Below are 15,042 nucleotides of genomic sequence, written 5' to 3'. Positions count from 1 at the left end.
ATTATGTCATTTACCATTAGAGGGGGCCCATGCTTTGATATCAAACAATAATGTATACTACAGTATAGTTTTCTTCACTATACGTTGCTCACATTAATAGATGACCAAAATTACATTATTTATAGTAAACAAATAATATTTTTCAGACCATTTAAGAAAAAAAAAATCATTTCTTACTGCACATATGAGGATCTGTTTGGGGGCATGTAGTCACTTACAGATTCATATTTCAGCAACAAAGCCTGTGATTCCTTTCCCAGGATGTTTTGGGTACAAATAGACAATGTCGCATTTCAAGAGTAGCGGCAGTTTACTGTACACACACCGACAATATATTACAAAAGTGTATTTCAACCTCTTTGACAGTCATGATGGGCCACTAATTTATGTATTTGGTTCATGCGCTATGCTTCACCTGGTTTGAAATGCGATGCTCGGTTTGCAAGAGACCTCCAAACCGCATCCTGTCTATTTGTTAGCGTGCAGGAAGTCATGTGTTTGTTGCATCCTGCAGAACATGTGCCCCTGCTTGGTCTGCACATAAAAATGACTTTTTTTTTTTTTTTTACTTTAAAATTGTATAAGGGGGTCATTTGTATTGAGAACTGTATTTGTGGGATAAAAAAAAATCTATCAGTCAACAGATAAATCAATTAAAGTTGAATAATTCCCAATATCGAGAATTTTTTTAGGATTGTATGCTAAGTTGTACTGTAGATCTATTGGCATTGTTGTCAAATATTTTTAGGCATCAACCCGTGGGTGGTATTTTATTTTGAAAGAACCTGGTCAGGAATCAAAAAGCCCCAAACGAGTCCCAATACCAACCAGCAGTGAAAGCATGTGGGTACGCGACGAATTCAAGTTGGTCTTCAGGGAATATAACTAAATGTAGCATACAGTAAACTCATCCTGGGGGAGTCTAATGTTGCTCTCATCTTTCTCACCCTTTCTCTGTCTCTGGCAATTACTCAAGTGTGGCTCAAGGTTGAGATAAAGTGCAATTATCACAACCCGAGCCTGACCTCCCTGAAAATAGGCACCGCCGCTATCTCCCGATAGCGCCATTTTCAGTCAGCTGTCCGGCAACTTGTGTGAGAAACTCTGTGGCGAGTGTAAAGAAAAGAAAAGAAAACAAATGCAACATGTCATGCTTGAGTCTGTTTTAACGAGAGGGTGATAAGGACTTTGGGTCACAAGTGATAACGCAGGAAGTGTTGGATTTCTCTTGAGCGTGCGGCCGCGCTGACAACCGAGGACACGCCGCGCGGATGTGGACCATCAGGCCTTCCTCTCATTCCATTGACACGTTATCCGCCTATCTTCAACTATGGCATCATCGGGTCAAGGTTTCCTCTTCTACCTTACTTTGCATAATTTAGGTCTTCATAGTAAACTATTCAGCGTTTTGTTCTCTGGAAAAACATGAATGCCAAAAGGTAAGCAGAGCTGTGTTAAATAAAAGACTTTGGCGCCATCGTGTGGTTCTTTGGCACAAAGAACTATGTTGATGTGAGTTGAGGAGCTTCATCTAGACATAAGAAGTGCTTTGCACCATTTTGGGGATTTTCACTATTCATGGCAGGGCTCTATTCCCAACGCTGTAACAATGTTGCGGCAACAGCTTGATGAAAATAAAGAAGATATTTATAAACCTGCTTCGCTAACTTCTGCTTCGCTAACTTCTGCTTCGATTTTGGCGCGTGCCAGATTTGCACGCTAACCGACAAGTGTAATGTAGAAGCTTGGCGTTGAATTGGTGCCTCTACAAAGGACCGGTTCGGTGACAAGTGGCTTATGCCACCCCTTTAAACAGGCTAAGTTCAGTAAGACAAAAATACCATGTGCAAAATATATGATCTATATTTTTTTATCATTAGGATATAATAAAAAAAAACATACATACATGTTAGTTAAGACAACTTGGAATGGTTTTTAAATTGTAATTTTTTTTTTATAAATTCTTCCTGAAAAAAAAAATCATAAAACTAAAATGTTGACTCTGCATGACAAGAGTCAATACCTTTTTTACTGGTGTGGGTTCGCCCTTGAATCATGTTTCTCAACGCAAAAAAATAAAGAAAATATTTATAAACCTGCTTTGCTAACTTCAGCTTTAATTGTTTGTACGTCATGTGCACGGATCGTTTGGTGCACATATTGGTAAGTGGAACTCGGCGGCTCGTTGATGAAGTGCTTCCTCTGTGAGAGAACATAAAATCCATGCTAGCTTTGTGGTAGCTCGCTTGCACATGCTTGCAATTGCCCGGCAATATATGGGGGCGGGGTGACCAGTGGCTCGTTTGCATGAGACAGGGCCGCCCCTGAAAACAGCCTAATTTCAGCAACACAAAATAGGGTTTAAAAAGAGACAATACCTCTTGATCCTTGGGACATTTTGACAAAAGTGTTTCAAGGGCATGTTGTTAAAAACATGGGAACTGCTTTAAAATGTGCAAGAAAAGCATCAAATGTTTTCTAAATAAATTCAGAACATTTGTGAACGAAAGCGGCCCCTCCCTGGAAGTGTGTACTGCGCAGACTCGCGGCTCTTGGCTGTCAGGGTAAGGCAGACTGACAGTATGGCGGCGGGGTACAGCTGGAAGGATGCTCCCGTTGCCAGCGATGTGTCCGACGCCGGCAGGACGTAAATGGACTATTGAGGGCGCCAAGAGAAGAGGAATAAGCGCGAGAGGCCCGTCGCCGTGATCGCCCGACATGGCCAGGCTGGCCGACTACTTTGTGGTGGTCGGTTACGACCTCGACAAGCGAGGTGGGTGCTGCTGTTAGCCGCCTAGCATCGGCGGCCTATTATTAGCTTGGGGGGGAAGAGTAGGCGGGGATGGGCCGGGCCGCCAATCACAACCCGCCGACTGCGGTGGTTGTCGGCCGGCGTCTCGCGTCAAATTTACACCGAGGACTCCCTGACTGCTCGGATTAGTGTGCTTCGTTCTTAGCCAACCTGACAGTTTCTCTTCGGCATTTTTGGAAGTGGCACGTTTAAAAATCCTCTCTCAGCTAGCGCTTAGCTGTTAGCCATTAACACAGCTCTAACGTGAAGCTGTATGCCAATGTTGACAGTAAACTTAAAGCTAAGAAGGAGCTAATGTTAGCCGGGGACTGGCTGTTGGTTCGGTTGCAACCCAAAACGGATTTATTCACTTGTTTTAATACATTTTGCCAACGTTTTGCATTTGCCCTTTAATTGAACTGTCAGTGTTTTGGTGGCAGGGCTCCAAGCACCTAGTACCCTTACAGAAGCACCTCAGATTTGTGCAAACTGCAAATCGATGTTTTTTCCTTGGCTCCGTGGCTGATTGTTGTGTGTTTTGTGTGGATTAACCCAGATGGATTTGCCCCCCTCAGCCACTACCATCACCATCCTCCCTGCCCCCTTGTGTTGTTGGGGACCTTGTTTGGACCGTTATCTGAACCCCCCACCCCCTCCCCTTCACCCTGAGCTCTGGCCTAGATCCGTGCAGTATAATGGCTCGTTTAATCATGAAATATTCAACCCGCCTATCCACTGGAAGCATGCAGCTTGCAACGTGGTACACTCCAATCCGCCTATGATTTATTCACAGTAGGCAAATTGCAAGCTCTGTGCTAAAAGCTGCCTGTCTAAACAGCACAGTTTTCTGCTCGCCTCGATGCACCTTTTTTAGAATCTTGCATTTTAGCCGTGAAGTTGAGTTCAGTTCGGTGCAGGATGTCATTACGTGGACAATGCGAACGCTGCAGAAACTCCCCTTCCTGTTCAAGCCTGAATTGTAACGGCGAACAGTGCAGGCCATTTAAAATCATCTGGAAGCCAGATATTCTCAGGTTTTAATGAATCACAACAGCCTGCGCCTTGGAAAGTCAAATACTTCCAATGCTGGGATGGCCCATGATTGATTTCTGTAGAGTAGACAAGCAGACGAGCATGTGCGGTGGTAAACACCTCATGATAACGCAGAGAAAGTTTTGGATCGCTCTTGGCAAGCGGTTCAGATCATGGATGGATAATTGATTAATATAGGTATTTATGTTAAACTTGAATAATTAAATGGCACACAACAGCCATAGACTTGCTTTTCCCACCCCTCAGGAAACTTGGTGCTTTATTCTGGAATCAGCAGGTCTTGGTCCCAATCCCCATGAATGCAATGGGTCATTCTCCTGTACTTCTTCAAGTAATTGCTGTGAGGTCCACTTGAATAAATAAATGCCACACCTCAAATACTTTTTCAATTCCCCCTTTCCAGGAAACTGTTTATGCGACTTGATGGCTTGACACAATCAACTTTACAATAGACACAATAAACCCCTTACTCCTAATAAATCCCTGCCATACTGCTCATTTTGCAAAATGATAGCATAATCCATTTTGAAAAAAGTTTTAACATAAGTATTGTATTAAAATTAATATGCATATTATCTAAAGTAAGAAAACTTATTAAAAAAAAAAAAAGAGGATGAGGCATGCTTTCCCCCAAATTATGATACATTACACTATCCTATCTACCTTCATATTTACAGCCCAAGTGTGTGTAAATAGCATCAAACCTAGAATGAGCCAGTCCTCGATCATAAGAATACCAGGAATTCCGCGCTTCCTCTGGAGTCTAAATATTTCATGCATCCTGCCTGCCTCTGCGTGCGCGCATGTGTGTTTGTGTTTGTCACTCGGCTGGAGGAATGTTTTGCAGGCCGGGGGCAGTGACAGGTAATCAGGTGGTGGGGCATTACGTCATTGCCACTCACGTGACCGACTCTCGCAGTGCCAGCATCTTAACTGTGGATCCCATTTTGAGCCAAGATGGTGCCTGCGTAGAGACTAGTGTCCCATCGTTGCCGGGGTGTGGTTCTCATAGCAAAAAGGGTCCCTGGAGAAACACCATTGTGTTTTGACAGTGGAGGCCACGGAGCCAGCAGCCAATCGCGTACGCGGTCTGAGACCCAAACAGGAAATGGGGAGAGAACCTTGGAGATGTTTGGTTAAAATTAGAGAATCCACATTGTCCCTTGTGTGTGTGGAACCCAGGCAAAGTACGTTTGTGTTCATTTAGTTGTGTGCGTGTGTGTGTGTGTGTGTGTGTGTATGGGGGGGGGGGTCATTAGAAATGCATATATGTGCACATCTACCATGCGCACAGAATTATAGTACAATATAGACCTTCTAGAACAGGGATGGGTAAAGTATGAATCATGTGCCACATACGTGCCATATACGGGCCACTCTGCAATTAAATCTTTTGGGATTCTTTGTCTCAAGTCTATGGAGGACCAAAACTGCCAAAATTCCAAATAAATAAATGACTAAATAAATAAATAAATGACTAAAAGTGAAAATAAAAACAGATACAAAAAAAATTAAATTTGAAAATTAAATTAAAAAATATATATAAATGGAAAAAAAAATATATGCATAAATAAATACATTTGTATTTAATTTTTTAATTATATATTTTTTAGATCCGTTTTTATTTTCACTTTTAGTCATTTATTTATTTATTTAGTCATTTATTTATTTAGAATTTTGGCAGTTTTGGCCCTCCATCCCAAGTCACTATCTTTTGTTGCTTTTCTTACGGTTAGCTTTTTGCTTTCCCCCCGACACATTGAAGCAGTAGAAATTCGATGCAGATTTGGGTGTTTGATGTATTATTGATAGGTTACACTACAGTCAACCTTGCAGCACGATGACTGATTTAGGTCATGCTCACAAGCGTGAAATAAAATGCAAAGATGTCCAACATGGGGTGAATTATCTCCTCTCGCTTGTGTTAGTTAGATGAAGCAAACATGGACTATGAAAAGCCATAATGTTTTCCTTTTTCCCACTATATTTTTGGTGTATTATCAGTAACACGAAAATTTTAATGTTTGTTAGCCGCATAGCATAATTGCCCGAGTCATTTTTAACTTATCACAATATCAAGAAAAAGCAAAAAAAATGGCAAATGCTCTTTATATCTGTGATGTTCCATGTTTGTTTGTGCTGATTTATTCACCCGTTAGCCTTCTTCCCGTTTTACGTTCTCGTATGTTTGTTTTCAATTCTTCGAGCGATATCGTGGTAATACCGATAACTGTGATCACCTATCATCGTGCTATTAAATCTTCATGCCGTTTCATGGCCGGCCGGCTCAGATGCTGCAGTTGTACGGGATGTGTGCGTAAAAAGAGGCTTCTTCTGATGCTGCCAACAGTGCCTGCCTGTGGGCAGCCACTTCCTCCAGTGCCTCCAGAGCAGGGCTGCAGCCTTTCAAGCCCTCCTGAAATAACCCCCCACAATCTGCCTTTCATAGGGGGCACAAGAGGGACTGTGGTACACTCGACGCTTGTGTGTGTTGGCTGCTCACCCGTCGGCTACTTGAATGGCTTTGTGTTTGGTCGGTTACTGTGGCAACGTTAACCCCACTTTGGGATGCGGGTTTGCGATGAACGCTCGGTGCATGCTGACCAGCAAGGCCTCGATTTTTCTGATAAAGCTTTTTGTTTTGGTATTCAGTTATTTTAGCATGCAGTACATCGTAAACTATCCTAAATAATTCAATGGCCATTGTGTGTGTGGTGTGTGTGCCTAGGCCATCATGAGGGCAGCAGTTCTACGGGTATGCTACCGATGGCGTTAACTGTGCGAATTACATCAACTCGTCTGCTCGGTTCAAAGCTTCTTATTGTTCATGTCGTCGACGAAGACCCTCAGGCCCCACGCATGCCCTCATTCCTACAACGAGGGGTGTGTGTGTGTGTGTGTTTGTTTTCCGTGGGCTTGCATGCTATTTCATCCTACATGTCTTCACACATTTACCTGCGGCCTGTAACCACCTCCATTGCTGACACATGTTAACGCTAATAATAAACAAAGGTTGTGTTGGAACATGTGTGAGTATGGCAAAGTAACATGATTTGCCCCCCCGCCCCCCGGAGTGAGGGGAATTATTAAAGCACAAGGCCAATTGTAAGTGTAGCTCTGGTTCTAGGTTGTACTAAACCTCTAGTGACTAGAGGAATAATTAAGGGATTCTTTCACGAGAAAGGTTTAGTTGTATAGTAAACTTAAGTTAGGCCCAGATTTATTTGTGACCATATAGATGCGGTGATACTGATAAATAGTATTCCATTGAGTGGTTCTCAAACATTTTACACCAAGTGCGTCCTCAAAAAATACTGAGCTCTCCATTAAGGTGCCACCATATAATGACCAATATTGACAAATAGAAGTAGTAGGCCCAAGTGTTCATTATAAACGAGGCAGAGGTTTTATTTCTACAAAGTATATTTGATAGTATTTCAACCATCTGTAATATTATGAACATTAACATTGCATTTAAATGTAGGAAAAAAACAAATTGAAATGGATCACTGTAACGATTAATTTAAATGCAAAACCGATTCACTTCAGTAGAACACCAGGACAATCCCAGAGGCTGGTCAAGCTTCTATTTTGTTTGGATAAAAAAATATATATATATAATAAAAAAATGCCATATCTTGAAAATGGTGGATGTTTTAATTAACATAATGTATTATATTTATTAACGGTGTGGTGATTCTCATAAGAATCGTGATTCTCATTTAGTATGATTCAGAATCAATTTTAAATGTCCCCAAATCGATTTTATTTAAATTATTTTATACTGTCTTGCCTTTGTCTGTGTGTGCCTTTTTTTGGAGCGCTGTTCATGTTGTACCCGGTTTGGCCACTGAGTGGCAGTGTGGTTCCACGCGGTCTAATACACTGTTAAGTTGTAGCCACATTAGAGAAAAGAAGGAAAAAGTCACAATCAAGTTATTCCAATAAAAGTTTTTTTTTTTTTGCAGTTTGGAGCCGTTCTTTTGAGTGATAAAAGTGCCGCGAGTAGCACGCTAATTAGCGTTAGCGAGTCAGACTGGAGTAGATCATTCCAATTTTTTGCACATCTATAGATTGAAGCACAAATCATTGTCAATCAAATCATTTTGAATCAAAAAGCGTTCTTAATCAAAAATCGATTCTGAATTGAATCGCAGACCCAAAAATCAGAATCGAATCGTGAGCCATTCAAAGATTCCCACCCCTAATTTTTTCTATTGTTGTCATTACGGTTGTCACCTTATTTTTAAGGTTTTAAGACGCTAATAAGATAGTAAGACGCTACATGCTCATTTAAAAGCACTGCCAAAAATCTACTTTGAAAAATTCTGACTTGGAGCAATTGATCAGCTAAGGCCATTTTCCCCCATGTATAGCTTGGCTTCAGGATTTCTGTTGGATTGCCGGGCTTTTTTTCCTTGTAATTGTCAGTCAAGTTTCAAGGTGAACCATTCAAATTGCGACCTTTTAAGTGTTAATCAAAAATGGGTCTTGGGACTGCTATAGAGAAGGCTCAAGTACATAACAATATGGTAGAATGTCAACCTTAATGTATGTAACTTCATCTGTAATTTTGCTTTATAAAGACATTTATTTCCCCCTTGTTACATGGCACTAAAGTTGTTTTGTACTCTAAAGTTGTGAGGAGCATAAAAATATGCTAAACATAGGGTGTAATTATACCCGAGGGGTGTTGTTAGGGATGCCCCCCTCTGGTTTCGATGGCTTCCCTGGAATGTAGAGAATTTGTCGAACTCCGCTTCAGACAAAGGCTGAGTCAGTACTGCTCTGGTTAAGTCTTATGGCGCTCAAGGGAGTTTGAGTCCCCAAAGGACAAATTTGACACATCCAGGGCGGTTTTTGATTTGAAGATAAGAAGGGGGGTTGTCAGGCTATGCTCTGGCCAACCTTGTGGTCTTGGTTAAAAAAAAAGACAGCCCCTCCCATTCATTTGAATTGACCCAGTGCTGTGATGCATTGCGGAATCAGCATAGAGGCATGCAGTAAAACCAAATTGCCTGGTGAAAAGTTAGAGCAATTTGGTTGGGAAACCCTGCGTTCTTTATAAGGCTTCCGAGGTCTTCAATAGTGACACGTCTTCAGGTTTTGCTGAGCACATTATCTGGCAAATTGTGGTCAAAGTTCAGATTTATTATTCTATTATGGACAAAATTGGCTGTTACCGTTTTTTTGGGGTGGGTGGTGGGGTTGATACTTGCTGTTTTCCTGGAGTTGACAGATTTTGTTGTTGGTTTTCTTATCTGGCGGATGGTGAAAGACTTTCACACTGAGATCTTGCAAAATTGGCACACTAAAGGTATAACCAAAGCCCCCAGCACCAGTTCAGTCCCGCCTTTAGACATGGGCACCGCGTTATGGCTTTGGAACTACCGCCGAACTACAGTTAAGTTTTGATTCAGAGCCTTTAGCTTATTCGATCAAAGATGCTCTTATTGTAATTTCATGACTGCAGTTGACATCGTTAGTCAATAGATTTATTTACTTATCTGGCGGAAGATTAAAGATTGCACACTTAAAATGGCGTCCACATCAAATCTGTCTCCCAGTCCCCCACTGGGCGGCTTCTAATCTCATGTAAGGTCTGCAACTGGTCTGAGTAAACGGATCAGACCTAGCTCATAGGTTCTAGTTAGATGTGATTGTACTGTAGTGTATTCCTTTAGTTTACTTGCCTTCCTCCAAAGCAGCTCCAATTTATATTTAAAGGTTGTTCAGATTAATGGTACAAGGCAAGCCCAAGCTTTAGATGGTTTGGAGTCAGGAAAAATGATCACAATGTGATGCAAGGCTGGTTGGTGTCCTTTTGAAGATTCTCTCACTAGAATATGTCATACCATTAGAATGTGTTTTATGCATGCTGCTTTACCACTACCCAGTGGCCAAAAACTATTTTTGAAGTCAAAATGTCCAAATCCTGGGAAAACACATGTTCTGTTTTTCAAAGCTCTTTACCGTACATCTTTTTTTCTCAGGGAGCGGGTTGAATTAAGACAACAATATCTGTCGTTTACTTTGAATAAGCGCTTATCTAAATCATTCTCTGCTATCCATCATGGAGCACTTAGAAAAACGTCCTCCATTGGAATGGAAGGACGCTCTCAGAGAGCCGCACTAATGTTATTAATAATTAGGCTGTGGTTGCTCGCACTCTGATGTCTGTTTCACTCAAACTTACTGTAGTTTGTTTTTCCCGTTAGTGTGCAGTGTAGTGTCAAATGCATAAACAGACCAGATCAGTTTTAACGTTGTAATGTTTCAAACAGACTCTGGTTCATTTCCATCTGTATTGAAGATGGGTCCTAGTCCCACCTCGAGCCATTCTAACTGGCTAATAATTTAATCAGGTAGGACGCTAAACAGTAGTAACAGGAAGGGCATAAATTGATTACTGTAGCCTGTTAACTGAATCAACCTTTGCAGCTATAGTACATCTAGTAGTAGTACCACTGTCTCTATTGTTAGTATAAGGGTGTTAGAAAAAATCGATTTCGGCAATACATCGCGATATTACAGCGCGCAATTCTCGAATCGATTTGATATGCGGCCGAGTCGATTTTTAAACATCAATTTTTGGGGGAATATTCAACAAAACGTCATACTTAGGGTTAGGATTCACACATTAAGCACGGAAGAATGTTATATCAATGAAACATTAAGCCTTAATATTTTATTCCAGTGCTGTTCAAACATGAAACAGACTGCAACCTGTTTGTTAAATGTAGTGGCTCAGTTAGAAGCCTGAAGTTTCACATAAATAAATACATTTTCATACAAATCTTACAGTGTACATGTACAAATTGACTGATTAGTATTTTCTAAATTTGAGTTTAAAAAAAATCACAATAATCAATTTATAGATTTGTATCGGGATTAATCGGTATCGAATCGAATCATGACCTATGAATCGTGATACGAATTGAATCGCCAGGTACTAGGCAATTCGCACCCCTAATTGTTTGTCTATTCCTCTCCTGGAAGGGCTTTTCTTTTTTGCTTTGCTGGGAGAGCTTATTTTGCAGGAAGGATGTGCTGGAGTGCTTTTGCACAAAGAACATATTCTACATTGTCTCCTGAGTGACAAAGCTGTCAGATGGAGATGTTTTGATTAATTTTTTGCTGCCATGTGTATGTTTTTTTTAAATGTTAACCACACTTTGCCTCTAGTTGTTTTTTTGTTTTTTTTCATAAATATATTAAGATGTCAAGGATTGGCCGTTTACCAGTGCCGCACTGCTTGGCACTATCACACTGAAGCCAAATATCCTAATCAGATGACATGACTCATGAGCGTGATTTCTTTGGCCAACCAAGTCGCTGCTAGAACACAGCATAATCAGTCGATTTCAATGTTTTATTTGGCCGTTGATGCCATATTGTTACTCTTTAGAGTTAGACTGCACGGTTGCATCCAAGCAGTCCACATTTGCTTTTAGTTAGGCTTTCCACCTCATTTTGTACACAATTTCAGATCCCCGCACACATTCAACATGCAACCCACAAGAGAGTCGCCATGGAAACTGCCTATTGTCGCGTCACTGTGGTTTTGAAACCAGAAGTTGCGGTCTGGGTTCAAACACAATCAAGTCACACACATTCCGAAGAATGAGCTGCACAATCCTTTGAACTGACTACTATTGCTCAGCGATCACACGACCAGTGCCTCGCCTGCGTCACAGTTTGACTGCTATTAGTCATCTGCACGTTGAGTCATGGGCTCTGAATATACACATAGTCTTGCTGTCTATCCACTTCCCCAACACTTTATTCTATTTGGTTGCCTTACCACACAGATGAATGATGATGACACAGTTTGCTAGATTTGGCTGTTTCCAAAGACTTGAGCAGTCGAGGAAAGGTGCTTCCAAAGCATGTCCACTTGGGTGAACTGAATAACGTGATTGTGCCTTGTGTCACCACGCTGGGAAAACCCTGCCGCCGCTTCCACAGACAAAAGAGCACAAATACTGTTTTATATTCATTCTACGAGCGTGCGCTGCACTGTCTAGAGTCTAGACAAGGGGTCACAAACCTTTTTGAAACGGAGAGCTACTTCTTGGGTACTGATTATTAATGTGAACGGCTACCAGTTTGATACACACTTCAGAAATAATGCATTTGCTCAAAATAGTGTTAATAATGCTATTATTATGTCATTATCAAACATTTCATTTATGTGATTATTTTTTTGAGAGCTCAGTATTGTTCATTTGGTCTTACCAATTCAGCAAGTCATCATCATTGCTCTTTTTGTGTGCGTGTGAGTTTGTGCTCATCAATTCACCTAAAACCTGTTCAAAATACCACACCCTTCACCTTAACCGGATAGTTCAGAGTCCCGCCAGAGTCGTGAAGTTGTCAGGAGACCAGAGGAAGGATCAAATATGTGAAGACACTGATAATGCGAACGATTTCTCACTATAATTAGATAAATATCAATCTGTCAACATTTTCAAATCATGACTTCTACACGATTCCTAGAAAATCCCAATGTCCCATCACTGGTAAAGCATTTTTAGCACAGGCCCACGGGCTATTCATGTGGTCCTTGGGGGCTACCTGGTACGAATAGACACCACGTTGGTGACCCCTAGTCTAGACCAGTGGTGGGCGAACAATTTCCTCCAAACCAGTCGCGTGAGAAATTCGGACTGCTTAATATGAACTTTGTTTCTCAAAAAAAGCAGTAAATTGTATTTTGATAGGCTTCTTCTATAAGTGTTGATCGTTATGTAATACCGCCAAAACATGTTTTCATTATTACATTTACTCTACAAAGTACTATTGCATTTTTGTGTATGGCCTGGTTAAAATTGATAAAGTATTGGTCAGAGCAGTCTGGACAGTTATCTATTAAAATAAAAATTGAATGGAATAAGATGAACTCAATCTGTTGAGGGAGACTGCTCAATCAATGCCCATTGGAACCAATGGAAATTGTGAAACCGTCTAGGGTTTGCAGACCTCTGTGTATCTCTGGGACTTCCCTAAAACCTTCAGGTTTCCATTTCCGCACGTTACTTTTTAATTTAATTGTTTTTTTTTTACCATCCACGGCATGCTGTAAACGAACCTAATTAAGTTTGTATAATTAACTTGGCATCTATCCACATCCCCTCTCCTTTCTGAATTTGTTTATTTATTAATAGTGACTTTGAATTTGAAACCAAGTCTTTGTCTGCAAATTTAATGAGTTCTGCTCCTGGTTGTAAAAATTAACTGTTAAGCACGAATTCAGTGTCGTAATGGGCTATTTCAATAAGTCAATAAATCAGGCATGAATCCTTTGATGGCTCTGTTTCTTGGACGATTGGCAATTCTAATGTAGATCTATTACATCATTCACAGTAATTTCGCTGTAATTCCAGTAGACAGCTGCTGAACTTTTACAAGCTTGACCCTGCTATTGTCCCGCGAACGTGCATCCTTACCGGAAGGTCACATTTCACTTAACACCGAATGGTAAAGTGCTGCGTGTATAGCGCCCATTGCGGACTATTAGCCTCTACTTTCCAGCTATGACAGCTCATTGGCCAGCTTCCACTGTGTCTGGGCCATTACTGGGAAACATCATCACCCCGGTTTACCAGCAGTGTTGGATGTTTCTTTTTCTCCCCACTATTGTGAATGACGTGTTTTAATTATTGTACACCTCAGCTTCTCTTCCGTAAGTGGTCTAAATGTAGATTGACGTAAAAAAAAATCGTGGAGTGTGATACCTGGAAATGAAATTGTTGATTTAGATCGACAGTTGGCAGTTTTGAAATGCATACTACTGCCATCAACAAGATTTAATTGGCGCAGTGTTTTACTGAACATCCAACATGCACACTCAAACTGTGGTTCGTAGTTGTATGGGCTTGTTTCTGCTGTCCTAAATTGATAGACTGACCTAGACTGCCAAACCCAACCAATGAAGGGCAATAAAAATAGAGCCCTGCACTTTTTTCAGTGTGTGGTGTTCACTAAATTGGTATATGTGAGGAAACGACACAGTTGTAACTTCTCAGTGTTTAGATTGTGAGACAATGATTCAGCTGAGAGACGAGACCCATCACATTTTGCTGGGCCTAAAGAGCGCTTGTTGGGTCTAAACCGAAGCAAACTCATTGAGTTTCCTTCCCATAACTTTTTTGCAACTGCATTTCTAAATATATTTAAAAAAAAAGTAATAACTGTGATCAATGATTTGTATCAATTCAACAAATGTCATATGTCTCAGACGGGTGGTGGGTCTTTTTTTGGGTGAATTTATGTTGATGATACGGTGACCCTTTTGTGACGTTCCATTGTTAAGTAATGTTTGTGCATTATTGACGGTCATTGTTTCTTGTGATAATCCCAGTGCAACCAACCCTTGGGTATATACGTTATTGATAGTTCACTTGGGAGAGAGGGGATGACTTGAGCATCGTGTTGTGTGTTTTGGTGGCTGGCCCACTTTGTGTATTGTCAGTTGCGCTAGCTGGTCCACAGGCTCTGTTGTTGTTTTTTTTAACTGTCTAAATTTATTTGAACATTGGCTGTGTGTGGCTCATGTGCTTTTCTGTGCGTTGTAATGCTAGGATGAAGTCGATCCTCCACACAAATGAATGCGGCTACTGTATTTAGACGCATGCCGGGTTTCCGATAGAACTAAGCTGAAAGGCCGGCTTGTGGTGGTTACATAAGTCGGCCTGTTTTGTGCCATTGTGCGGCTTCCATGAACCAGACCCAAGCATGACCTCATTAATTAGGAGTCGCACATGCAAATTTCCAAGTTATGTCTGTTCCAAGGCCACACAACACAAATTGACTTTCCCCATTGAAATAAATGTTGCTGCCATTAAACTATTCCAGCCCTCCAAAAAGCCATCCGTTATTTATTTTTTTGCTATGTTTTTAATAGGGATGCACGATAATTATCGGCAATTATCGACCAATTTGCCGTCAAACAGATAAACCAGATAATAAAGAAATCCGCCGAGAATTATCGGCAATTATTAACCACTTTGACATCCTACAAATAAACCAGATATTTTATTTTTGGGGAATTTTTAAAACATGACTCTTTTGTTTTGGCAAACTCAAAATGAGTTTTTCTTTGAAGCAGAGATATCAATAAAATTCCGCTTCATGGTGCTTTACACAATGTCCATGTTAGCGTTATAGCAGGACTCAAAATTATATTTGTATTCAAG

At 40.8% G+C, this 15,042-nt stretch overlaps 1 protein-coding gene across 5 annotated transcripts in view; it reads left to right on the top strand.

The window, feature by feature from the left end:
• The first annotated feature begins 2,568 nt into the window (after positions 1–2,568).
• Positions 2,569–15,042, top strand: part of sbf1 (SET binding factor 1) — a 43,020-nt gene continuing 30,546 nt past the window's right edge. For all 5 annotated transcript variants that reach the window (XM_086059269.1, XM_086059268.1, XM_086059266.1 and 2 more), the window contains exon 1: positions 2,569–2,773. In XM_086059269.1, coding sequence (XP_085915395.1) covers positions 2,719–2,773 — 55 coding nt within the window. In that variant the 5' untranslated portion in view covers positions 2,569–2,718. The remainder of the gene's footprint in view (positions 2,774–15,042) is intronic.

This window comes from Leptonotus elevatus, chromosome 17 (assembly GCF_054856555.1).
Source record: "Leptonotus elevatus isolate MCC_2025b chromosome 17, RoL_Lele_1.0, whole genome shotgun sequence".
Lineage (NCBI taxonomy): Eukaryota > Metazoa > Chordata > Actinopteri > Syngnathiformes > Syngnathidae > Leptonotus > Leptonotus elevatus.
This window is presented reverse-complemented; position numbering and strand designations above follow the sequence as displayed.